At 41.9% G+C, this 27448-nt stretch overlaps 1 protein-coding gene across 1 annotated transcript in view; it reads right to left on the bottom strand.

The window, feature by feature from the left end:
- NDUFS1 (NADH:ubiquinone oxidoreductase core subunit S1) overlaps nt 1-27448 on the bottom strand; it is a 219565-nt gene that overhangs the window by 25809 nt on the left and 166308 nt on the right. The window contains exons 16-18 of the mRNA XM_053698653.1: nt 6456-6631; nt 6169-6303; nt 5999-6071 (exon numbers count right to left, since the gene is read on the bottom strand). Coding sequence (XP_053554628.1) covers nt 5999-6071; nt 6169-6303; nt 6456-6631 — 384 coding nt within the window. The remainder of the gene's footprint in view (nt 1-5998; nt 6072-6168; nt 6304-6455; nt 6632-27448) is intronic.

The following is a 27448-nucleotide window of genomic DNA, read 5'->3' as shown; positions in this document are numbered from 1 at the left end:
TCTTTAAATCCAGAATTGGTCTGAAAGTTCCCTCTTTTTTGGGAACTACAAACAGATTTGAGTAAAACCCCATTCCTAGTTCCACAGATGGAACTGGGTGTATCACTCCCATTTTTAACAGGTCTTCTACACAATGTAAGAATGCATGTCTGTTTATTTGGTTTGGAGATAAGGGAGACATGTGGAACCTTCCCCTTGGGGGTAGTTCCTTGAATTCCAGAAGATAACCCTGAGAAACTATTTCTAGTGCCCAGGGATCCTGAACATCTCTTGCCCAAGCCTGAGCGAAGAGAGTCTGCCCCCTACTAGATCCGGTCCCGGATCGGGGGCTACTCCTTCATGCTGTTTTGGTAGCAGCAGCAGGCTTCTTGGCCTGCTTACCCTTGTTCCAGCCTTGCATCAGTTTCCAAGCTGGTTTCGTTTGCGAAGCATTACCCTCTTGTCTAGAGGCTGCAGAGTTGGAGGCCGGTCCGTTCCTGAAATTGCGAAAGGAACGAAAATTAGACTTATTCTTGGCCTTGAAAGGCCTATCTTGTGGGAAGGCGTGGCCCTTACCCCCAGTGATGTCTGAGATAATCTCTTTCAATTCTGGCCCAAAAAGGGTTTTACCCTTGAAAGGGATATTAAGCAACTTTGTCTTGGAAGATACATCCGCTGACCAAGACTTTAGCCAGAGCGCTCTGCGCGCCACAATTGCAAACCCTGAATTTTTTAGCCGCTTATCTAGCTAACTGCAAAGCGGCATCTAAAATAAAGGAATTAGCTAACTTAAGTGCGTGAATTCTGTCCATAACCTCCTCATACGGAGTCTCTCTACCGAGCGACTTTTCTAGTTCCTCGAACCAGAACCACGCTGCTGTAGTGACAGGAATAATGCACGAAATAGGTTGCAGGAGGTAACCTTGCTGTACAAAAATCTTTTTAAGCAAACCCTCCAATTTTTTATCCATAGGATCTTTGAAAGCACAATTATCCTCGATAGGAATAGTAGTGCGCTTAGCTAGTGTAGAAACTGCCCCCTTGACCTTAGGGACTGTCTGCCATAAGTCCTTTCCGGGGTCGACCATAGGAAATAATTTCTTAAATATAGGAGGGGGGACAAAAGGTATGCCGGGCTTCTCCCACTCCTTATTCACTATGTCCGCCACCCAGTTGGGTATAGGAAAAGCGTTGGGGTGCACCGGAACCTCTAGGAACTTGTCCATTTTGCACAATTTTTCTGGAATGACCAGGTTGTCACAATCATCCAGAGTAGATAGCACCTCCTTAAGCAGTGCGCGGAGATGCTCTAATTTAAATTTAAATGTCACAACATCAGGTTCTGCCTGTTGAGAAATTCTACCTGAATCAGAAATTTCCCCATCTGACAAAACCTCCCTCATGGCCACTTCAGATTGGTGTGAGGGTATGACAGAGCAATTATCATCAGCGCCCTCCTGCTCTACAATGTTTAAAACAGAGCAATCGCGCTCTCTCTGAAATGCAGGCATTTTGGATAAAATATTTGCTATGGAGTTATCCATTACTGCAATCAATTGTTGCATAGTAACAAGCATTGGCGCGCTAGAAGTACTAGGGGCCTCCTGCGTGGGCAAAACTGGTGTAGACACAGAAGGAGATGATGTAGAACTATGTCTACTCCCTTCATCTGATGAATCATCTTGGGCAACTTTACTATCTGTGGCAGTACTGTCCTTACTTTGTTTGGACGCTATGGCACAATTATCACACAATTTTGAAGGGGGAGACACATTGGCTTCCATACATACAGAACATAGTTTATCTGAAGGCACAGACATGTTAAACAGGCTTAAACTTGTCAATAAAATACAAAAACCGTTTTAAAACAAAACAGTTACTGTCTCTTTAAATTTTAAACAGGGCACACTATTTTACTGAATATGTGAAAAACTATGAAGGAATTGTTCAATTTTAACCAAATTTTCACCACAGTGTCTTAATGCATGCAAAGCATTGCACCCCAAATTTCAGACCTTTAACCCTTAAAATGAAAACCGGAGCCGTTTACAGTTTTAACCCCTCTACAGTCCCAGCTACAGCCTTTGCTGCGACTTTACCAAACCCAGGGGGGTATACGATATCAAATGAAGCCTTCTAGGAACTTTTCCAACCACTTCCAGACCCACACACATGCAGCTGCATGTCCTGCTCTCAAAAGTAACTGCGCAGTAATGGCACGAAAATGAGGCTCTGCCTACTACATAGAAGGCCCTTCCTGACTGGGAAGGTGTCTAAACCAGTGCCTGACGTAAAAAAAACGTTCCCCAAAGTTATAAAGTGTGAATTTCAACTTCAAGCTGTATAAAATGCCCAAATAAAGCAATCGATCTAGCCCATAAAAGTGTCTACCAGTTTTATAGCCCATATTAAGCCCTTTATCTTGAAGCCCAGAGTAACAGTTAAGAATTGAATCCAATTATAAAACAAATAATTGATTATCTTTAGAACAAAAGAAATATGGATTTTTTTATTTTTTTTTAAAAATCACAAAATTCTTCAAGCTAAAATAGCTAAAGACATAGATTAACAATCATTTGCGAAAATATTCAATAAAATGAAGACACAAATGAAATAATTAGCATGATAGTCCAGTTTAAAGAACCAGTCAATACAGTGGACTTGCATAATCAATAAATGCAAAACAACAAGACAAATGCAACAGCACCTAGTCTAGTAAATGTTGTCCCTTAACAATGCTAAAATAAATCATAATCTGATACTTGATCTTAAAGTAAACAGAAAAAATGAAGCAATTGCAATATCCAAATAAATCACAGGACCAAGAAAAGTACCTGAAAGTAAATCATTTTCCATAAATAAGATACAACTATCTTAAGGAAAATAAACACTATTTTGCTATAGAAACAATAGCATAATTAGTAGAAGTAGAGATAGCCCCAATAAATTGGAGAACCCTCCAAATTGAATTTAACTGCTGGCAAAGAATATAGTTTAAAACCTTTGAAGAAGGAATAAAAGAAAATTCTCAGCCTATTCCATTCCCTAGAATGGGGAATTGGAAAGAAAACCTCTGAAAACACAGAAGAAATAAATAGGCAGAAATAGTGTCAGCTAGTCTTAAAGAACTAGTTACCTTAATATCCAAAATAATCAACACCTTTTCAACAAAGAACAAATGTACTTTAATAATAGAAAAATAATAAAAAAGTAGATTTGTTAGTGTCAATATCTAATGAAGAAAATTTCTGAAAGAGAAAAAAACATCATCAGAGAAGGATAAATCAGTATATTGTTGGACGTTTGAAACTTCAATAATTAAAAAAGAAGTGAAAAAGACCTAAAAATTTTATTAGAAGGCACGAAGTCAGACAAAGCCTTTAAAATAGAATCAGAAAAATATTTCTTATAAATCTTCTAAATATTTCTTGTACATAAGATGTAAGAATGGAAATATATAAAGCATAAATACTAATGGATTCTGCATGTAAAAGAATATCATAATAACTTATTACAAACCATAGCTAAAGATAAACATTTATAACATTTAAAATAAATGAACTTAGCTTTGGTAGAACTGAAACTCAGTTAAGCGTTTTTCCAGAAGTGGCTTCTGATTCAGGGTCAATCTGAGACATCTTGCAATATGTAATAGAAAAAACAACATATAAAGCAAAATTGATCAAATTCCTTAAATGACAATTTCAGGAATGGGAAAAAAATGCCAATGAGCAACCAGAAGCAATAAATAATGAGACTTAAATAATGTGAAGACAACAATGACGCTCAAATTTTTTAGCGCCAAAAAAGCCGCCCACATTATTTGGCGCCTAAATGCTTTTGGTAACGCCATTTTTTGGGGCAAAAACGTCAAAAAAATTACGCAACTTCCGGCAACACGTATGACGCCGGAAATGACAAGAAAATTTTTGCGCCAAGAAAGTCCGCGCCAAGAATGACGCAATAAAATGAAGCATTTTCAGCCCCCGCGAGCCTAACAGCCCACAGTCAAATTTTAAGGTAAGAAAAAATTGATTTATTCATATGCATAATCCCAAATATGAAACTGACTGTCTGAAATAAGGAACGTTGAACATCCTGAATCAAGGCAAATAAATGTTTAAACACATATATTTAGAACTTTATAAAAAGTGCCCAACCATAGCTAAGAGTGTCACAGAAAATAAGACTTACTTACCCCAGGACACTAATCTACATGTAGTAGAAAGCCAAACCAGTACTGAAATGAGAATCAGTAGAGGTAATGGTATATATAAGAGTATATCGTCGATCTGAAAAGGGAGGTAAGAGATGAATCTCTACGACCGATAACAGAGAACCTATGAAATAGACCCCGTAGAAGGAGATCATTGAATTCAAATAGGCAATACTCTCTTCACATCCCTCTGACATTCACTGCACGCTGAGAGGAAAACCTGTTGCAGAGCGCATATCAACGTAGAATCTAGCACAAACTTACTTCACCACCTCCATAAGAGGCAAAGTTTGTAAAACTGATTTGTGGGTGTGGTGAGGGGTGTATTTATAGGCATTTTAAGGTTTGGGAAACTTTGCCCCTCCTGGTAGGAATGTATATCCCATACGTCACTAGCTCATGGACTCTTGCTAATTACATGAAAGAAAAAAGACCTGAACACACCTACTCTGCACATAAGACCTGAAGTTATACTCGTATTAAGCTAACACCACTGCTTATGACCACCGGATCAGTATATATATTCCTGCATGGTACAATAGTAAATATGAATTAAGACATAGAAATCTGCCTGAAAATCTTTATTTCTCCTTTGATCGTTGTGATCATATTAGATAAACCACTAGTTATTTTTAAAGTTAAACAGCATCGTTATAAAGATCACATATGGTGCCAGTTCTGGTTAATGTATCCTTATTTTAAAATGTTATTAACTAGCTATATTGTTTTAGGATACACTTGTTTGTTTATGTGTTTAAAACTAACATTAAACCCTGTTTTTAAAGAATTTACAATACTAAGGTCCAAGAGTGACCTACTCTAAGTTAAGGGTAGAAAAACATGAGGAAAGATAATAATGAGTGAAGAAACTTTCTATGTATACTTATGCATGTCAAATATGGTGATAATATTTAAAGCCTTGACTGCTAAACATGATGTATTAATATGTGACATTATATGAACTTCATTCATTTCTTTATGCATGTAAACTTTATTATCCTCAATAAAAAAATTGAAAATAAAAAATGTAGATTCAGTATCCAATCCTAAAGTGCTAGAGCTTTCAAGCCTTGTTAATAAAGTGGACTCTTGGAGGAACTAGATATGTAACTTGAGATAAATACCAAGTTGTGTTTGCCAAGAGGGATGCATTAAATAGAAATTTAAGAGGTTAATCAAATCAGTGGGATAAATCATTTGCTGCATGTATGTTACTGAGCAGTGTTTTAACCCTACAATTGCATAGTGTATTATAGGCAATCCAGGGTTAACAAGTGAGTGTGTGTGTGTGTTATGGGTAATTGCTGGGTTAAACCACTGTTACTTTCAACCAGATCATCAATCACTGTTGTATGTGTTACTGGTAATACTGGCTATAATCCCTTTAATGTTAAAGTTAATATCTTTTCAATACAATAAAAAACATTGAAGTTCAGTGAGCTATGAAATCCCTCAATATTTTAAATTGTAACATTGAGTTCTGCCATTTATAAGCCATTTTAATAGTCTACTTGCTGAAGTATAGAGCACACGCCAACAGATTGGTAGGGAATATAATTTTTAAATCAAGTTTTCTGCAACAGGGTACTATAAAGACAAAACATAGCAATACTAGTTAAACACACAAAAGTAAGCATTCAGATCTGTATTAAAGACCAAAACTAACTTGTTTCACTAACTAGAGTGAAACAACTCTGATCACAACATATTTTATTATAATAAAATTATAAATTATTCCCCATGCTATCCTTGAATGCATTATGCCACAGTTCAATAACACAAGATAAGAAAAAAGTTACTAACCTGTCATGTAGAAATCTTTAATTGTTAGCTGAGCAGGGACAAGAGGATCTGAGAGCACTTGCTGATTAATAAGCTGATGCAAAAACAAACAAAAAAAAAAGAAAACACACACAATTAGGAGAATACTTTTTGAAAGCAGTACATTGAGGGAGTATGTATTGCCCCAGTACCTTGGAGAGCTCTGTTGCTTGCTTGAAATAATTAGCTTCTTCCACATCATCATATCGAACAAGGTTTGGAGATACTTCTTGCAATCTTTCCCTCACTCCATCATGGTCATCATAAGGGAGAGTCACACCAGCCAACTATGAAACAACAAAAACATCAAGACTATTTGAAAAAGCAACATTTTGGCACACAACTAGTAGCCAAAACAATCTTTAATGAGCAATAATTTATCTCCTTGCCTGTGTTTTGTGATCATGATAATAATAACAACTGAACAAATCTAACGTACCTCGGAGATAGCACGTATTATTCTCCAATCCTCTCTTGCCAGTCCAGGTGGTGTCACTGCTGCAAAGGTTCTTTGGGCTCTGCCTTCTGTGTTCACATAAGTAGATGCTTTCTCAGTGTAAGCAGCTCCAGGGAGAATCACATCTGCTATAGGTGCTCCAACATCTCCATGATGTCCTGAAGGAAAAGAAAGTAGGTATAACAAATTCAACAGCTATATTATAAGCAAGTAATTACACACATTAATGCAATCATTTCCCGATTTAAAAAAAGTTTAAAAAATTCTTTAAAACTGTGAACCATGTACAAAACTTTAATTCAAGCATTAGAATGTTCACTTAAAGGGACACTAAACCCACATTTTTTTTTTCATGGTTCAGAAAGAGCATGCAATTTTCTTACTTACTCCTATTATCAATTTTTCTACGTTCTCTAGCCATCTTTATTTACAAAGCAGGAATGTAAAGCTTAAGAGCCAGCCCATCAGTACACTGGATAGCACATGCTTATTGGTGGCTACATTAAGCAAACCAATAAACAAGATTAACCCAGGTTCTGAAACATAAATGGGCCAGCTCTTAAGCTTTACATTCCTGCTTTTTAAATAAAGATAGCAAGAAAATGAGAAAAAAACAGAATTTATGCTTACCTGATAAATTACTTTCTCATGCGGTGTATCCAGTCCACGGATTCATCCTTTACTTGTGGGATATTCTCATTCCCTACAGGAAGTAGCAAAGAGAGCACACAGCAAAGCTGTCCATATAGCTCCCCCTCTAGCTCCACCCCCCAGTCATTTGACCAAAGGTTAGGAAGAAAAAGGAGAAACCATAGGGTGCAGTGGTGACTGTAGTTTAAACAAAACAAAATTTTTTTTTACAAGACTTAAATGCCAGGGCGGGCCATGGACTGGATACACCGCAAGAGAAAGTAATTTATCAGGTAAGCATAAATTCTGTTTCCTCTGGCAAGGTGTATCCAGTCCACGGATTCATCCTTTACTTGTGGGATACCAATACCAAAGCTTTAGGACACGGATGAAGGGAGGGAACAAGACAGGTACCTTAAACGGAAGGCACCACTGCTTGCAAAACCTTTCTCCCAAAAATAGCCTCCGAAGAAGCAAAAGTATCGAATTTGTAAAATTTGGCTAAAGTATGCAGTGAAGACTAAGTCGCTGCCTTACAAATCTGTTCAACATTTTTGAAAGCCCATGTGGAAGCCACTGCTCTGGTAGAATGAGCAGTAATTCTTTCAGGAGGCTGCTGGCCAGTAGTCTCATAGGCCAAACGGATGATGCATTTCAAAACTACCTTATCTGCGTGGAACACCAGGTAAGGTGAATCACACTGTAAGGCAGATAATTCTCTGGCCTATCCCACTCCCTAGTAACGATATCCGCAATCCTCTTAGGGACCGGGAACGCATCCGTGTAAACAGGGACCTCTAGGTACTTGTCCATTTTACACAATTTCTCTGGGATCACCAAAGGGTCACAGTCATCCAGAGTAGCTAATACCTCCCTAAGTAAAACACGGAGGTGTTCTAGTTTAAAAGCCAATGTATTTGAATCTGTCTGGGGAGGAACCCTTCCTGAATCAGAGACTTCTCCCTCAGACATCAAATCCCTTGCTCCCACTTCAGAGCGTTGTGAGGGTATATCGGATACGGCTACCAAAGCGTCAGAATGCTCATAATCTGTTCTTAAAACGGAGCTATCACGCTTTGCAGGTAACACGGGCAGTTTAGATAAGAAGGCTGTAAGAGAATTATCCATGACTGCCGCTAAGTCTTGTAATGTAAAAGGGTTAAACGCACTAGAGGTACTAGGCGTCGTTTGCACGGGCGTAACTGGTTGTGACACTTGGGGAGAGGCAGACGGGCTACCCTCGTTACCTTCAGTCTGAGAATCATCTTGGGCCACATTCTTAAGTGCAACAATATGATCTTTAAAGTTTATAGACATATCAGTACAAGTGGGACACATTCTGAGAGGAGGTTCCACCATGGCTTCTAAACACATCGAACAAGGATTTTCCTTAGTGTCAGACATGTTTAACAGACTAGTAGAGTACACAAACAGGCTTGGAATCACTTTAATCAAACAAAAAACACAATTTGAAAAAAACGTTACTGTGCCTTTAAGAGATGGAAAGAGAACACAATTTTACAAAACGGTGAAAAATGCAGCAATCTTTCTGAAATGTTCACAGTATGTAGCTAAAGCCTTAATAAGATTGCACACCAAGTTTCAAAACGATTAACCCCTTAATGCCCAAACCGGAGCAGCCTAAAGCCAACACCTGGTTAAATCACTACAGCACCTTTCCACAGCCTTCCTGTGGCCCTTCCTTCCCTTAGGGATCAGATTTGGGGGAAACAGAATTTATGTTTACCTGATAAATTACTTTCTCCAACGGTGTGTCCGGTCCACGGCGTCATCCTTACTTGTGGGATATTCTCTTCCCCAACAGGAAATGGCAAAGAGCCCAGCAAAGCTGGTCACATGATCCCTCCTAGGCTCCGCCTACCCCAGTCATTCGACCGACGTTAAGGAGGAATATTTGCATAGGAGAAACCATATGATACCGTGGTGACTGTAGTTAAAGAAAATAAATTATCAGACCTGATTAAAAAACCAGGGCGGGCCGTGGACCGGACACACCGTTGGAGAAAGTAATTTATCAGGTAAACATAAATTCTGTTTTCTCCAACATAGGTGTGTCCGGTCCACGGCGTCATCCTTACTTGTGGGAACCAATACCAAAGCTTTAGGACACGGATGAAGGGAGGGAGCAAATCAGGTCACCTAAATGGAAGGCACCACGGCTTGCAAAACCTTTCTCCCAAAAATAGCCTCAGAAGAAGCAAAAGTATCAAACTTGTAAAATTTGGTAAAAGTGTGCAGTGAAGACCAAGTCGCTGCCCTACATATCTGATCAACAGAAGCCTCGTTCTTGAAGGCCCATGTGGAAGCCACAGCCCTAGTGGAATGAGCTGTGATTCTTTCGGGAGGCTGCCGTCCGGCAGTCTCGTAAGCCAATCTGATGATGCTTTTAATCCAAAAAGAGAGAGAGGTAGAAGTTGCTTTTTGACCTCTCCTTTTACCAGAATAAACAACAAACAAGGAAGATGTTTGTCTAAAATCCTTTGTAGCATCTAAATAGAATTTTAGAGCGCGAACAACATCCAAATTGTGCAACAAACGTTCCTTCTTCGAAACTGGTTTCGGACACAAAGAAGGTACGACTATCTCCTGGTTAATGTTTTTGTTAGAAACAACTTTTGGAAGAAAACCAGGTTTAGTACGTAAAACCACCTTATCTGCATGGAACACCAGATAAGGAGGAGAACACTGCAGAGCAGATAATTCTGAAACTCTTCTAGCAGAAGAAATTGCAACCAAAAACAAAACTTTCCAAGATAATAACTTAATATCAACGGAATGTAAGGGTTCAAACGGAACCCCCTGAAGAACTGAAAGAACTAAGTTGAGACTCCAAGGAGGAGTCAAAGGTTTGTAAACAGGCTTGATTCTAACCAGAGCCTGAACAAAGGCTTGAACATCTGGCACAGCTGCCAGCTTTTTGTGAAGTAACACAGACAAGGCAGAAATCTGTCCCTTCAAGGAACTTGCAGATAATCCTTTCTCCAATCCTTCTTGAAGAAAGGATAGAATCTTAGGAATCTTTACCTTGTCCCAAGGGAATCCTTTAGATTCACACCAACAGATATATTTTTTCCATATTTTGTGGTAAATTTTTCTAGTTACAGGCTTTCAGGCCTGAACAAGAGTATCAATAACAGAATCTGAGAACCCTCGTTTTGATAAGATCAAGCGTTCAATCTCCAAGCAGTCAGCTGGAGTGAGATCAGATTCGGATGTTCGAACGGACCTTGAACAAGAAGGTCTCGTCTCAAAGGTAGCTTCCATGGTGGAGCCGATGACATATTCACCAGATCTGCATACCAAGTCCTGCGTGGCCACGCAGGAGCTATCAAGATCACCGACGCCCTCTCTTGATTGATCCTGGCTACCAGCCTGGGGATGAGAGGAAACGGCGGGAATACATAAGCTAGTTTGAAGGTCCAAGGTGCTACTAGTGCATCTACTAGAGTCGCCTTGGGATCCCTGGATCTGGACCCGTAGCAAGGAACCTTGAAGTTCTGACGAGAGGCCATCAGATCCATGTCTGGAATGCCCCACAGTTGAGTAATTTGGGCAAAGATTTCCGGATGGAGTTCCCACTCCCCCGGATGTAATGTCTGACGACTCAGAAAATCCGCTTCCCAATTTTCCACTCCTGGGATGTGGATTGCAGATAGGTGGCAGGAGTGAGTCTCCGCCCATTGAATGATTTTGGTCACTTCTTCCATCGCCAGGGAACTCCTTGTTCCCCCCTGATGGTTGATGTACGCAACAGTCGTCATGTTGTCTGATTGAAACCGTATGAACTTGGCCTTTGCTAGCTGAGGCCAAGCCTTGAGAGCATTGAATATCGCTCTCAGTTCCAGAATATTTATTGGTAGAAGAGATTCTTCCCGAGACCAAAGACCCTGAGCTTTCAGGGGTCCCCAGACCGCGCCCCAGCCCATCAGACTGGCGTCGGTCGTGACAATGACCCACTCTGGTCTGCGGAAGGTCATCCCTTGTGACAGGTTGTCCAGGGACAGCCACCAACGGAGTGAGTCTCTGGTCCTCTGATTTACTTGTATCTTCGGAGACAAGTCTGTATAGTCCCCATTCCACTGACTGAGCATGCACAGTTGTAATGGTCTTAGATGAATGCGCGCAAAAGGAACTATGTCCATTGCCGCTACCATCAAACCTATTACTTCCATGCACTGCGCTATGGAAGGAAGAGGAACGGAATGAAGTGTTTGACAAGAGTTTAGAAGTTTTGTTTTTCTGGCCTCTGTCAGAAAAATCCTCATTTCTAAGGAGTCTATTATTGTTCCCAAGAAGGGAACCCTTGTCGACGGAGATAGAGAACTCTTTTCCACGTTCACTTTCCATCCGTGAGATCTGAGAAAGGCCAGGACTATGTCCGTGTGAGCCTTTGCTTGAGGAAGGGACGACGCTTGAATCAGAATGTCGTCCAAGTAAGGAACTACTGCAATGCCCCTTGGTCTTAGTACCGCTAGAAGGGACCCTAGTACCTTTGTGAAAATCCTTGGAGCAGTGGCTAATCCGAAAGGAAGCGCCACGAACTGGTAATGCTTGTCCAGGAATGCGAACCTTAGGAACCGATGATGTTCCTTGTGGATAGGAATATGTAGATACGCATCCTTTAAATCCACCGTGGTCATGAATTGACCTTCCTGGATGGAAGGAAGAATTGTTCGAATGGTTTCCATTTTGAACGATGGAACCTTGAGAAACTTGTTTAAGATCTTGAGATCTAAGATTGGTCTGAACGTTCCCTCTTTTTTGGGAACTATGAACAGATTGGAGTAGAACCCCATCCCTTGTTCTCCTAATGGAACAGGATGAATCACTCCCATTTTTAACAGGTCTTCTACACAATGTAAGAATGCCTGTCTCTTTATATGGTCTGAAGACAATTGAGACCTGTGGAACCTCCCCCTTGGGGGAAGCCCCTTGAATTCCAGAAGATAACCTTGGGAGACTATTTCTAGTGCCCAAGGATCCAGAACATCTCTTGCCCAAGCCTGAGCAAAGAGAGAGAGTCTGCCTCCCACCAGATCCGGTCCCGGATCGGGGGCCAACATTTCATGCTGTCTTGGTAGCAGGTTTCTTGGCCTGCTTTCCCTTGTTCCAGCCTTGCATTGGTTTCCAGGCTGGCTTGGCTTGAGAAGTATTACCCTCTTGCTTAGAGGACGTAGCACTTGGGGCTGGTCCGTTTCTACGAAAGGGACGAAAATTAGGTTTATTTTTGGCCTTGAAAGACCTATCCTGAGGAAGGGCGTGGCCCTTACCCCCAGTGATATCAGAGATAATCTCTTTCAAGTCAGGGCCAAACAGCGTTTTCCCCTTGAAAGGAATGTTAAGTAGTTTGTTCTTGGAAGACGCATCCGCTGACCAAGATTTCAACCAAAGCGCTCTGCGCGCCACAATAGCAAACCCAGATTTTTTCGCCGCTAACCTAGCCAATTGCAAAGTGGCGTCTAGGGTGAAAGAATTGGCCAATTTGAGAGCACGGATTCTGTCCATAATCTCCTCATAAGGAGGAGAATCACTATCGATCGCCTTTACTAGCTCATCGAACCAGAAACACGCGGCTGTAGTGACAGGGACAATGCATGAAATTGGTTGTAGAAGGTAACCTTGCTGAACAAACATCTTTTTAAGCAAACCTTCTAATTTTTTATCCATAGGATCTTTGAAAGCACAACTATCTTCTATGGGTATAGTGGTGCGTTTGTTTAAAGTAGAAACCGCTCCCTCGACCTTGGGGACTGTCTGCCATAAGTCCTTTCTGGGGTCGACCATAGGAAACAATTTTTTAAATATGGGGGGAGGGACGAAAGGTATACCGGGCCTTTCCCATTCTTTATTTACAATGTCCGCCACCCGCTTGGTTATAGGAAAAGCTTCTGGGAGCCCCGGGACCTCTAGGAACTTGTCCATTTTACATAGTTTCTCTGGGATGATCAAATTCTCACAATCATCCAGAGTGGATAATACCTCCTTAAGCAGAGCGCGGAGATGTTCCAACTTAAATTTAAATGTAATCACATCGGGTTCAGCTTGTTGAGAAATTTTCCCTGAATCTGAAATTTCTCCCTCAGACAAAACCTCCCTGGCCCCCTCAGACTGGTGTAGGGGCATTTCAGAACCATTATCATCAGCGTCCCCATGCTCTTCAGTATCTAAAACAGAGCAGTCGCGCTTGCGCTGATAAGTGGGCATTTTGGCTAAAATGTTTTTGATAGAATTATCCATTACAGCCGTTAATTGTTGCATAGTAAGGAGTATTGGCGCGCTAGATGTACTAGGGGCCTCCTGAGTGGGCAAGACTGGTGTAGACGAAGGAGGGAATGATGCAGTACCATGCTTACTCCCCTCACTTGAGGAATCATCTTGGGCATCATTTTCAGTGTCACATAAATCACATCTATTTAAATGAGAAGGAACCTTGGCTTCCCCACATTCAGAACACAGTCTATCTGGTAGTTCAGACATGTTAAACAGGCATAAACTTGATAACAAAGTACAAAAAACGTTTTAAAATAAAACCGTTACTGTCACTTTAAATTTTAAACTGAACACACTTTATTACTGCAATTACGAAAAAGTATGAAGGAATTGTTCAAAATTCACCAAAATTTCACCACAGTGTCTTAAAGCCTTAAAAGTATTGCACACCAAATTTGGAAGCTTTAACCCTTAAAATAACGGAACCGGAGCCGTTTTTATCTTTAACCCCTTTACAGTCCCTGGTATCTGCTTTGTTGAGACCCAACCAAGCCCAAAGGGGAATACGATACCAAATGACGCCTTCAGAAAGTCTTTTCTATGTATCAGAGCTCCTCACACATGCGACTGCATGTCATGCTTCTCAAAAACAAGTGCGCAATACCGGCGCGAAAATGAGGCTCTGCCTATGATTAGGGAAAGCCCCTAGAGAATAAGGTGTCTAAAACAGTGCCTGCCGATATTATTTTACAAAAATACCCAGATTAAATGATTCCTCAAGGCTAAATATGTGTATATATGAATCGATTTAGCCCAGAAAATGTCTACAGTCTTAATAAGCCCTTGTGAAGCCCTTATTTACTGTCTGAATAAAAATGGCTTACCGGATCCCATAGGGAAAATGACAGCTTCCAGCATTACATCGTCTTGTTAGAATGTGTCATACCTCAAGCAGCAAAAGACTGCTCACTGTTCCCCCAACTGAAGTTAATTCCTCTCAACAGTCCTGTGTGGAACAGCCATGGATTTTAGTAACGGTTGCTAAAATCATTTTCCTCTTACAAACAGAAATCTTCATCTCTTTTCTGTTTCAGAGTAAATAGTACATACCAGCACTATTTTAAAATAACAAACTCTTGATTGAATAAAAAAACTACAGTTAAACACTAAAAAACTCTAAGCCATCTCCGTGGAGATGTTGCCTGTACAACGGCAAAGAGAATGACTGGGGTAGGCGGAGCCTAGGAGGGATCATGTGACCAGCTTTGCTGGGCTCTTTGCCATTTCCTGTTGGGGAAGAGAATATCCCACAAGTAAGGATGACGCCGTGGACCGGACACACCTATGTTGGAGAAATATAGCTTCTTTTAGACCCTCAAACATCAGCAGGACCCTCCATGTGAAGCAGCATGAACTTCTCTGCAATTCTAAGTGTGCATCTGAGGCACGAAATTAGGCCCTTCCCACTCTACTCCGGAGCTGTGAGGCCTAGTAAATCACTCCTAAGTGAATAAAAAACAGCCATGTGGTAATAACCCCAGAAAAAACCCAAAAGGGCTTTCAAAGTGTCTTGCAAAACGATTTTTCCTTAGCCAAACAATCAATTGCCCTGAATAAGTGTCAACCAGTATATTAGCCCTATTATGTAAGCATTCAATTCCTTACTAAGTCTGTGAACATAGCTTACCCTCCCCTCATGGGGATCTTGTCAGTCTTCTAGCATTATCTCAGTCTTGTCTAGAAATAAATGACTGGACATACCTTATTGCAGATCACCCTGCAAACTGTTCCCCCCAACTGAAATTTTCTGGTACTCCTCAGTCCTGTGTGGGAACAGCAGTGGATTTTAGTTACAACATGCTAAAATCATTTTCCTCTCAGCAGAAATCTTCATCACTTTTCTGCTAGAGAGTAAATGGTACAAACCGGTACCATTTAAAATAACAAACTTTTGATTGAAGATAATAAAACTACAAATCTAACACCACATTCACTTTACACTCCCGAGAGAGACCCTAGTGCTTAGAGCCAGCAAAGAGAACTACTGGGGGGTGGAGCTAGAGGGGGAGCTATATGGACAGCTTTGCTGTGTGCTCTCTTTGCTACTTCCTGTAGGGAATGAGAATATCCCACAAGTAAAGGATGAATCCGTGGACTGGATACACCTTGCAAGAGAAATTGATAATAGGAGTAAATTAGAGTAGTTGCTTAAAATTGCATGTTCTATCTGAACCATGAAACAAAGAAAAAATTGGGTTTAGTATCCCTTTGTGTTTTTTTTTGTTTTTTTTTAAATATACAGACACGTACGTTTCAAGGATATTAAAAGGGACAGTCTAGTCCAAAATTAACTCATTATTCAGATAGTGCATATAATTTTAAACAATTTTCCAATATACTTTTCTCACCAATTTTGCTTTTTTTCTCTTGGTATTCTTAGTTGAAAGCTAAACCTAGGAGGTTCATATGCTAATTTCTTAGACCTTGAGGGCCACATCTTTTCAAAAACATAATTTATGCTTACCTGATAAATTTATTTCTCTTGTAGTGTATCCAGTCCACGGATCATCCATTACTTGTGGGATATTTTCCTTCCCAACAGGAAGTTGCAAGAGGATCACCCACAGCAGAGCTGCTATATAGCTCCTCCCCTCACTGCCATATCCAGTCATTCGACCGAAACAAGCCGAGAAAGGAGAAGCCATAGGGTGCAGTGGTGACTGTAGTTTAATTAAAATTTAGACCTGCTTTAAAAGGACAGGGCGGGCCGTGGACTGGATACACTACAAGAGAAATAAATTTATCAGGTAAGCATAAATTATGTTTTCTCTTGTTAAGTGTATCCAGTCCACGGATCATCCATTACTTGTGGGATACCAATACCAAAGCTAAAGTACACGGATGATGGGAGGGACAAGGCAGGAACCACTGCCTGTATTACCTCTCTCCCAAAAACAGCCTCCGAAGAAGCAAAAGTATCAAATTTGTAAAATTTTGAAAAGGTATGAAGCGAAGACCAAGTCGCAGCCTTGCAAATCTGTTCAACAGAAGCCTAATTTTTAAAGGCCCAGGTGGAAGCCACAGCTCTAGTAGAGCGAGCTGTAATCCTTTCAGGGGGCTGCTGTCCAGCAGTCTCATAGGCTAAATGGATTATGCTCCGAAGCCAAAAAGAAAGAGAGGTTGCCGAGGCCTTTTGACCTCTCCTCTGTCCAGAGTAAACAACAAACAGGTTAGATGTTTGACGAAAATCCTTAGTAGCTTGTAAGTAAAACTTCAAGGCACGCACTAAGTCTAGATTATGCAAAAGACGTTCCTTCTTCGAAGAAGGATTAGGACACAATGATGGAACAATCATCTCTTGATTGATATTCTTGTTAGAAACCACCTTGGGTAAAAACCCAGGTTTTGTACGCAGAACTACTTTATCTGAATGAAAGATCAGATAAGGAGAATCACAATGTTAGGCAGATAACTCAGAGACTCTTCGAGCTGAGGAAATAGCCATCAGAAACAGAACTTTCCATGATAGAAGTTTGATATCAATAGAATGAAGGGGTTCAAACTGAACCCCTTGGAGAACTTTAAGAACCAAGTTTAAACTCCATGGAGGAGCAACAGGTTTAAACACAGGCTTAATTCTAACTAATGCCTGACAAAATGCCTGGACGTCTGGAACTTCTGCCAGAAGCTTGTGTAAAAGAATAGACAGAGCGGAAATCTGTCCCTTTAAAGAACTAGCTGATAATCCTTTGTCCAAACCCTCTTGGAGGAAGGACAATATCCTAGGAATCCTAACCCTACTCCATGAGTAATTCTTGGATTCACACCAATGAAGATATTTACGCCATATTTTGTGGTAGATTTTCCTGGTGACAGGCTTTCGTGCCTGTATTAAGGTATCAATGACTGACTCGGAGACGCCACGCTTTGATAGGATCAAGTGTTCAATCTCCATGCAGTCAGTCTCAGAGAAATTAGATTCAGATGATTGAAAGGACCTTGTATTAAAAGGTCTTGTTTCAGAGGCAGAGTCCACGGTGGAAAGGATGACATGTCCACCAGATCTGCATACCAGGTCCTGCGTGGCCACGCAGGTGCTATCAGAATCACCGATGCTTTCTCCTGTCTGATTTTGGACATCAGTCGAGGGAGCAGAGGAAACGGTGGAAACACATAAGCCAGGTTGAAGAACCAAGGAGCTGCTAGAGCATCTATCAGCGTCGCTTCTGGGTCCCTGGACCTGGATCCGTAACAAGGAAGCTTGGCGTTCTGGCGAGACGCCATGAGATCCAGTTCTGGTTTGCCCCAACGATGTACCAATTGAGCAAACACCTCCTGATGGAGTTCCCACTCCCCCAGGATGAAAAGTCTGACAACTTAGAAAATCCGCCTCCCAGTTCTCTATGCCCGGGATATGGATCGCTGATAGGTGGCAAGAGTGAGTCTCAGTCCAACGAATTATCTTGGAGACTTCTGACATCGCTAGGGAACTCCTGGTTCCCCCTTGATGGTTGATGTAAGCCACAGTTGTGATGTTGTCCGACTGAAATCTGATGAACCTCAGTGTTGCTAACTGAGGCCAAGCTAGAAGAGCATTGAGTATTGCTCTTAACTCCAGAATATTTATTGGGAGGAGTTTCTCCTCCTGAGTCCATGAACCCTGAGCCTTCAGGGAGTTCCAGACTGCACCCCAACCTAGAAGGCTGGCATCTGTTGTTACAATTGTCCAATCTGGTCTGCGAAAGGTCATACCCTTGGACAGATGGACCCGAGATAACCACCAGAGAAGAGAATCTCTGGTTTCCTGATCCAGATTTAGTAGAGGGGACAAATCTGTGTAATCCCCATTCCACTGACTGAGCATGCATAATTGCAGCGGTCTGAGATGCAGGCGCGCAAATGGCACTATGTCCATCGCCGCTACCATTAAGCCGATTACTTCCATGCACTGAGCCACCGTGGGGCGCGGAATGGAGTGAAGAACCCGGCAAGCATTTAGAAGTTTTGATAACCTGGACTCTGTCAGGTAAATTTTCATTTCTACAGAATCTATAAGGGTCCCTAGGAAGGAAACCCTTGTGAGAGGAGATCGAGAACTCTTTTCTTCGTTCACTTTCCACCCATTCGACCTCAGAAATGCCAGGACTATCTCTGTATGAGACTTGGCAATTTGAAAGCTCGACGCCTGTATAAGGATGTCGTCTAGATAAGAGAGCCACCGCTATGCCTTGCGGTCTTAGAACCGCCAGAAGTGAGCCCAGAACCTTTGTAAAAATTCTTGGGGCTTTAGCCAACCCGAATGGAAGAGCTACAAATTGGTAATGCCTGTCTAGAAAGGCAAACCTCAAGAACCGATGATGATTCTTGTGAATCGGAATGTGAAGGTAGGCATCCTTTAAGTCCACTGTGGTCATGTACTGACCCTCTTGGATCATGGGTAAAATGGTCCGAATAGTTTCCATCTTGAATGATGGAACTCTGAGGAATTTGTTTAAGATCTTTAGATCCAAAATTGGTCTGAAGGTTCCCTCTTTTTTGGGAACCACAGATTTGAATAAAAACATAATTTATGCTTACCTGATAAATTCCTTTCTTCTGTTGTGTGATCAGTCCACGGGTCATCATTACTTCTGGGATATAACTCCTCCCCAACAGGAAATGCAAGAGGATTCACCCAGCAGAGCTGCATATAGCTCCTCCCCTCTACGTCAGTCCCAGTCATTCGACCAAGAATCAACGAGAAAGGAGTAACCAAGGGTGAAGTGGTGACTGGAGTATAATTTAAAAGATATTTACCTGCCTTAAAACAGGGCGGGCCGTGGACTGATCACACAACAGAAGAAAGGAATTTATCAGGTAAGCATAAATTATGTTTTCTTCTGTTATGTGTGATCAGTCCACGGGTCATCATTACTTCTGGGATACCAATACCAAAGCAAAAGTACACGGATGACGGGAGGGATAGGCAGGCTCATTATACAGAAGGAACCACTGCCTGAAGAACCTTTCTCCCAAAAATAGCCTCCGAAGAAGCAAAAGTGTCAAATTTGTAAAATTTGGAAAAAGTATGAAGCGAAGACCAAGTTGCAGCCTTGCAAATCTGTTCAACAGAGGCCTCATTCTTAAAGGCCCAAGTGGAAGCCACAGCTCTAGTGGAGTGAGCTGTAATTCTTTCAGGAGGCTGCTGTCCAGCAGTCTCATAGGCTAAACGTATTATGCTACGAAGCCAAAAAGAGAGAGAGGTAGCAGAAGCTTTTTGACCTCTCCTCTGTCCAGAATAAACGACAAACAGGGAAGAAGTTTGGCGAAAATCTTTAGTTGCCTGCAAGTAGAACTTGAGGGCACGAACTACATCCAGATTGTGTAGAAGACGTTCCTTCTTTGAAGAAGGATTTGGACACAAGGATGGAACAACAATCTCTTGATTGATATTCCTGTTAGTGACTACCTTAGGTAAGAACCCAGGTTTAGTACGCAGAACTACCTTGTCTGAGTGAAAAATCAGATAAGGAGAATCACAATGTAAGGCTGATAACTCAGAGACTCTTCGAGCCGAGGAAATAGCCATTAAAAACAGAACTTTCCAAGATAACAATTTTATATCAATGGAATGAAGGGGTTCAAACGGAACACCCTGTAAAACGTTAAGAACTAAGTTTAAACTCCATGGCGGAGCAACAGCTTTAAACACAGGCTTGATCCTAGCTAAAGCCTGACAAAAGGCCTGGACGTCTGGATTTTCTGACAGACGCCTGTGTAACAAGATGGACAGAGCTGAAATCTGTCCCTTTAATGAACTAGCTGATAGACCCTTTTCTAAACCTTCTTGTAGAAAGGACAATATCCTAGCGATCCTAACCTTACTCCAAGAGTAACCTTTGGATTCGCACCAGTATAGGTATTTACGCCATATTTTATGGTAAATCCTTCTGGTAACAGGCTTCCTAGCCTGTATCAGGGTATCAATAACCGACTCAGAAAAACCACGTTTTGATAAAATCAAGCGTTCAATTTCCAAGCAGTCAGCTTCAGAGAAGTTAGATTTTGATGTTTGAATGGACCCTGTATCAGAAGGTCCTGTCTTAGAGGTAGAGACCAAGGCGGACAGGATGACATGTCCACTAGATCTGCATACCAAGTCCTGCGTGGCCATGCAGGCGCTATTAGAATCACTGATGCTCTCTCCTGTTTGATTTTGGCAATCAATCGAGGAAGCAGCGGGAAGGGTGGGAACACATAAGCCATCCCGAAGTTCCAAGGTGCTGTCAAAGCATCTATCAGAACCGCTCCCGGATCCCTGGATCTGGACCCGTAGAGAGGAAGTTTGGCGTTCTGGCGAGACGCCATGAGATCTATCTCTGGTTTGCCCCAACGTCGAAGTATTTGGGCAAAGACCTCCGGATGAAGTTCCCACTCCCCCGGATGAAAAGTCTGGCGACTCAAGAAATCCGCCTCCCAGTTCTCCACTCCCGGGATGTGGATTGCTGATAGGTGGCAAGAGTGAGACTCTGCCCAGCGAATTATCTTTGATACTTCCATCATTGCTAGGGAGCTTCTTGTCCCTCCCTGATGGTTGATGTAAGCTACAGTCGTGATGTTGTCCGACTGAAACCTGATGAACCCCCGAGTTGTTAATTGGGGCCAAGCCAGAAGGGCATTGAGAACTGCTCTCAATTCCAGGATGTTTATTGGAAGGAGACTCTCCTCCTGATTCCATAGTCCCTGAGCCTTCAGAGAATTCCAGACAGCGCCCCAACCTAGTAGGCTGGCGTCTGTTGTTACAATTGTCCATTCTGGCCTGCTGAATGGCATTCCCCTGGACAGGTGTGGCCGATAAAGCCACCATAGAAGAGAATTTCTGGTCTCTTGATTCAGATTCAGAGTAGGGGACAAATCTGAGTAATCCCCATTCCACTGACTTAGCATGCACAATTGCAGCGGTCTGAGGTGTAGGCGTGCAAAAGGTACTATGTCCATTGCCGCTACCATTAAGCCGATCACCTCCATGCATTGAGCTACTGACGGGTGTTGAATGGAATGAAGGACACGGCATGCATTTTGAAGTTTTGTTAACCTGTCTTCTGTCAGGTAAATCTTCATTTCTACAGAATCTATAAGAGTCCCCAAGAATGGAACTCTTGTGAGAGGAAAAAGAGAACTCTTCTTTTCGTTCACTTTCCATCCATGCGACCTTAGAAATGCCAGAACTAACTCTGTATGAGACTTGGCAGTTTGAAAGCTTGAAGCTTGTATTAGAATGTCGTCTAGGTACGGAGCTACCGAAATCCCTCGCGGTCTTAGTACCGCCAAAAGGGCACCCAGAACCTTTGTGAAGATTCTTGGAGCCGTAGCCAATCCGAATGGAAGAGCTACAAACTGGTAGTGCCTGTCTAAGAAGGCAAACCTTAGATACCGGTGATGATCTTTGTGAATCGGTATGTGAAGGTAAGCATCTTTTAAATCCACTGTGGTCATGTACTGACCCTTTTGGATCATGGGTAAGATTGTCCGAATAGTTTCCATTTTGAACGATGGAACTCTTAGGAATTTGTTTAGAATCTTTAAATCTAAGATTGGCCTGAAAGTTCCCTCTTTTTTGGGAACCACAAACAGGTTTGAGTAGAACCCTTGTCCTTGTTCCGACCGCGGAACCGGATGGATCACTCCCATTAATAACAGATCTTGTACACAGCGTAGAAACGCTTCTTTCTTTAACTGGTTTGTTGACAACCTTGACAGATGAAATCTCCCTCTTGGGGGAGATAATTTGAAGTCTAGAAGGTATCCCTGAGATATGATCTCTAGCGCCCAGGGATCCTGAACATCTCTTGCCCAGGCCTGGGCGAAGAGAGAAAGTCTGCCCCCCACTAGATCCGGTCCCGGATCGGGGGCTCTCGGTTCATGCTGTCTTTGGGGCAGCAGCAGGTTTCCTGGCCTGCTTGCTCTTGTTCCAGGACTGGTTAGGCTTCCAGCCTTGCCTGTAACGAGCAACAGCTCCCTCCTGTTTTGGTGCAGTGGAGGTTGATGCTGCTCCTGTTTTGAAATTCCGAAAGGGACGAAAATTAGACTGTCTAGCCTTAGCTTTGGCTTTGTCTTGAGGTAGGGCGTGGCCCTTACCTCCTGTAATGTCAGCGATAATTTCTTTCAAACCGGGCCCAAATAAAGACTGCCCCTTGAAAGGTATATTAAGTAATTTGGACTTAGAAGTAACATCAGCTGACCAGGATTTTAGCCACAGCGCCCTACGTGCCTGTATGGCGAATCCTGAGTTCTTAGCCGTAAGTTTGGTTAAATGTACTACGGCCTCCGAAATGAATGAATTAGCTAGTTTAAGGACTCTAAGCCTGTCCGTAATGTCGTCTAGCGTAGATGAACTAAGGTTCTCTTCCAGAGACTCAATCCAAAATGCTGCCGCAGCCGTAATCGGCGCGATACATGCAAGGGGTTGCAATATAAAACCTTGTTGAACAAACATTTTCTTAAGGTAACCCTCTAATTTTTTATCCATTGGATCTGAAAAAGCACAGCTATCCTCCACCGGGATAGTGGTACGCTTAGCTAAAGTAGAAACTGCTCCCTCCACCTTAGGGACCGTTTGCCATAAGTCCCGAGTGGTGGTGTCTATTGGAAACATCTTTCTAAATATTGGAGGGGGTGAGAACGGCACACCGGGTCTATCCCACTCCTTAGTAACAATTTCAGTTAGTCTCTTAGGTATAGGAAAAACGTCAGTACTCGCCGGTACCGCAAAGTATTTATCCAACCTACACAGTTTCTCTGGTATTGCAACGGTGTTACAATCATTGAGAGCTGCTAAGACCTCCCCTAGTAATACACGGAGGTTCTCCAATTTAAATTTAAAATTTGAAATATCTGAATCCAATCTGTTTGGATCAGAACCGTCACCTACAGAATGAAGCTCTCCGTCCTCATGCTCTGCAAGCTGTGACGCAGTATCAGACATGGCCCTAGTATTGTCAGCGCACTCTGTTCTCACCCCAGAGTGATCACGCTTGCCTCTTAGTTCTGGTAATTTAGACAAAACTTCAGTCATAACAGTAGCCATATCTTGTAATGTTATCTGTAATGGCCGCCCAGATGTACTAGGCGCCATAATATCACGCACCTCCCGGGCGGGAGATGCAGGTACTGCCGCGTGAGGCGAGTTAGTCGGCATAACTCTCCCCTCGCTGTTTGGTGAAATTTGTTCAAATTGTACAGATTGACTTTTATTTAAAGTAGCATCAATACAGTTAGTACATAAATTTCTATTGGGCTCCACCTTGGCATTGGAACAAATGACACAGATATCTTCCTCTGAGTCAGACATGTTTAACACACTAGCAATAAACTTGCAACTTGGTTATAATCTTTTTTAGCAAAAACGTACTGTGCCTCAAAGAGGTACTAAACGATTAAATGACAGTTGAAATAATGAACTGAAAAATAGTTATAGCATCAAACTTTAAACAACACAACTTTTAGCAAAGGTTTGTTCCCATTAGAAAAATAACAATAATTAAATTTGACATAAAAATTACAGAGCAACGTTTTTATTCACAGTCAATATAAAATTCTCACAGCTCTGCTGAGAGAATCTACCTCCCTCTAAAGAAGTTTGAAGACCCCTGAGATCTGTCAGAGATGAACCGGATCATGCAGGAAATATAAGAGTAACTGACTGGAATTTTTTGATGCGTAGCAAAGAGCGCCAAAAACGGCCCCTCCCCCTCACACACAGCAGTGAAGAGAAACGAAACTGTCATAATTAACACCAAACAACTGCCAAGTGGAAAATAATGCCCAAATATTTATTCACTCAGTACCTCAGAAATGTAAACGATTCTACATTCCAGCAAAAACGTTTAACATGATAAATACTTATTAAAAAGATTAGTGACTTTTAACAGAGTAGTTCCGGTGAAATACCATCCCCAGAATACTGAAGTGTATACATACATGTCATTATAACGGTATGGCAGGATTTTCTCATCAATTCCATTCAGAAAATAAAAACTGCTACATACCTCAATGCAGATTCATCTGCCCGCTGTCCCCTGATCTGAAGCTTTTACCTCCCTCAGATGGCCGAGAACAGCAATATGATCTTAACTACTCCGGTTAAAATCATAGTAAAAAACTCTGATAGATTCTTCCTCAAACTCTGCCAGAGAAGTAATAACACGCTCCGGTGCTATTGTAAAATAACAAACTTTTGATTGAAGTCATAAAAACTAAGTATAATCACCATAGTCCTCTCACACATCCTATCTAGTCGTTGGGTGCAAGAGAATGACTGGGACTGACGTAGAGGGGAGGAGCTATATGCAGCTCTGCTGGGTGAATCCTCTTGCATTTCCTGTTGGGGAGGAGTTATATCCCAGAAGTAATGATGACCCGTGGACTGATCACACATAACAGAAGAAAACCCTGTCCTTGTTCCGTCCGCGGAACTGGATGGATCACTCCCATTACAAGGAGGTCTTGCACGCAGCGTAGGAATGCCTCTTTCTTTATCTGGTTTGCAGAAAATCTTGAAAGGTGAAATCTCCCTTGTGGAGGAGAAGCTTTGAAGTCCAGAAGATATCCCTGAGATATGATCTCCAACGCCCAGGGATCCTGAACATCTCTTGCCCACGCCTGGTGGAAGAGAGAAAGTCTGCCCCCTACTAGATCCGTTTCCGGATAGGGGGCCGTTCCTTCATGCTGTCTTGGAGGCAGCAGCAGGCTTTCTGGCCTGCTTGCCCTTGTTCCAGGACTGGTTAGGTTTCCAGGCCTGTTTGGATTGAGCAAAAGTTCCCTCTTGTTTTGAAGCAGAGGAAGTTGATGCTGCACCTGCCTTGAAATTTCGAAAGGCACGAAAATTAGACTGTTTGGCCCTTGATTTGGCCCTGTCCTGAAGAAGGGTATGACCCTTACCTCCAGTAATGTCAGCAATAATTTCTTTCAAACCAAGCCCGAATAAGGTCTGCCCCTTGAAAGGAATGTTGAGTAATTTAGACTTTGAAGTCACGTCAGCTGACCAGGATTTAAGCCATAGCGCCCTACACGCCTGGATGGCGAATCCGGAATTCTTAGCCGTTAGTTTAGTCAAATGAACAATGGCATCAGAAACAAATGAGTTAGCTAGCTTAAGTGTTCTAAGCTTGTCAATGATTTCAGTCAATGGAGCTGTATGGATGGCCTCTTCCAGGGCCTCAAACCAGAACGCCGCCGCAGCAGTGACAGGCGCAATGCATGCAAGGGGCTGTAAAATAAAACCTTGTTGAATAAACATTTTCTTAAGGTAACCCTCTAATTTTTTATCCATTGGATCTGAAAAAGCACAACTGTCCTCAACCGGGATAGTGGTACGCTTTGCTAAAATAGAAACTGCTCCCTCCACCTTAGGGACTGTCTGCCATAAGTCCCGTGTAGTGGCGTCTATTGGAAACATTTTTCTAAATATAGGAGGTGGGGAAAAAGGCACACCGGGTCTATCCCACTCCTTACTAATAATTTCTGTAAGCCTTTTAGGTATTGGAAAAACATCAGTACACACCGGCACTGCATAGTATTTATCCAGTCTACACAATTTCTCTGGCACTGCAATTGTGTCACAGTCATTCAGAGCAGCTAATACCTCCCCAAGCAATACACGGAGGTTCTCGAGCTTAAATTTAAAATTAGAAATCTCTGAATCAGGTTTCCCCGAGTCAGAGATGTCACCCACAGACTGAAGCTCTCCGTCCTCAGGTTCTGCATATTGTGACGCAGTATCAGACATGGCTCTTACAGCATCTACGTGCTCTGTATCTCGTCTAACCCCAGAGCTATCGCGCTTGCCTCTTAATTCAGGCAATCTGGCTAATACCTCTGACAGGGCATTATTCATGATTGCAGCCATGTCCTGCAAAGTAATCGCTATGGGCGTCCCTGATGTACTTGGCGCCATATTAGCGTGAGTCCCTTGAGCGGGAGGCGAAGGGTCCGACACGTGGGGAGAGTTAGTCGGCATAACTTCCCCCTCGACAGAACCCTCTGGTGACAATTCTTTTATAGATAAAGACTGATCTTTACTGTTTAAGGTGAAATAAATACATTTAGTACACATTCTCCTATGGGGCTCCACCATGGCTTTTAAACATAATGAACAAGTAGTTTCCTCTGTGTCAGACATGTTTGTACAGACTAGCAATGAGACTAGCAAGCTTGGAAAACACTTTAAACCAAGTTAGCAAGCAATATAAAAAACGTTACTGCGCCTTTAAGAAAAACAAATTTTGACAACATTTGAAATAACAGTGAAAAAAGGCAGTTACACTAACGAAATTTTTACAGTGTATGTAACAAATTAGCAGAGCATTGCACCCACTTGCAAATGGATGATTAACCCCTTAATACCAAAAACGGAATAATAAATGACAAAAATGTTTTTAAAACCAGTCACAACTGCCACAGCTCTACAGTGGCTGTTACCTTCCTCAAACACGACTTTTGAAGCCTTTTGAGCCCTTCAGAGATGTCCTGTATCATGCAGAGGAAAGCTGAATGTCTCTGTCTAATTTTTCTGCGCAAAAAAAGCGCTAAAATAGGCCCCTCCCACTCATATTACAACAGTGGAAAGCCTCAGGAAACTGTTTCTAGGCAAAAATCAAGCCAGCCATGTGGAAAAAAACTAGGCCCCAATAAGTTTTATCACCAAACATATATAAAAACGATTAAACATACCAGCAAACGTTTTATATTGCACTTTTATAAGAGTATGTATCTCTGTTAATAAGCCTGATACCAGTCGCTATTAAATCACTGCATTTAGGCTTAACTTACATTAATCCGGTATCAGCAGCATTTTCTAGCAAATTCCATCCCACATACCTTATTGCAGGAAAACCTGCACGCCATTCCCCCTCTGAAGTTACCTCACTGCTCAGAATATGTGAGAACGGCAGTGGATCTTAGTTACTTCTGCTAAGATCATAGAAACCGCAGGCAGATTCTTCTTCTAAATACTGCCTGAGATAAAATAGTACGCTCCGGTACCATTTAAAAATAACAAACTTTTGATTGAAGAAAGAAAACTAACTATAATACACCACTCTCCTCTTACTACCTCCATCTTTGTTGAGAGTTGC

Source organism: Bombina bombina, chromosome 1, assembly GCF_027579735.1.
Source record: "Bombina bombina isolate aBomBom1 chromosome 1, aBomBom1.pri, whole genome shotgun sequence".
Taxonomy (NCBI): Eukaryota; Metazoa; Chordata; class Amphibia; order Anura; family Bombinatoridae; genus Bombina; species Bombina bombina.
This window is presented reverse-complemented; position numbering and strand designations above follow the sequence as displayed.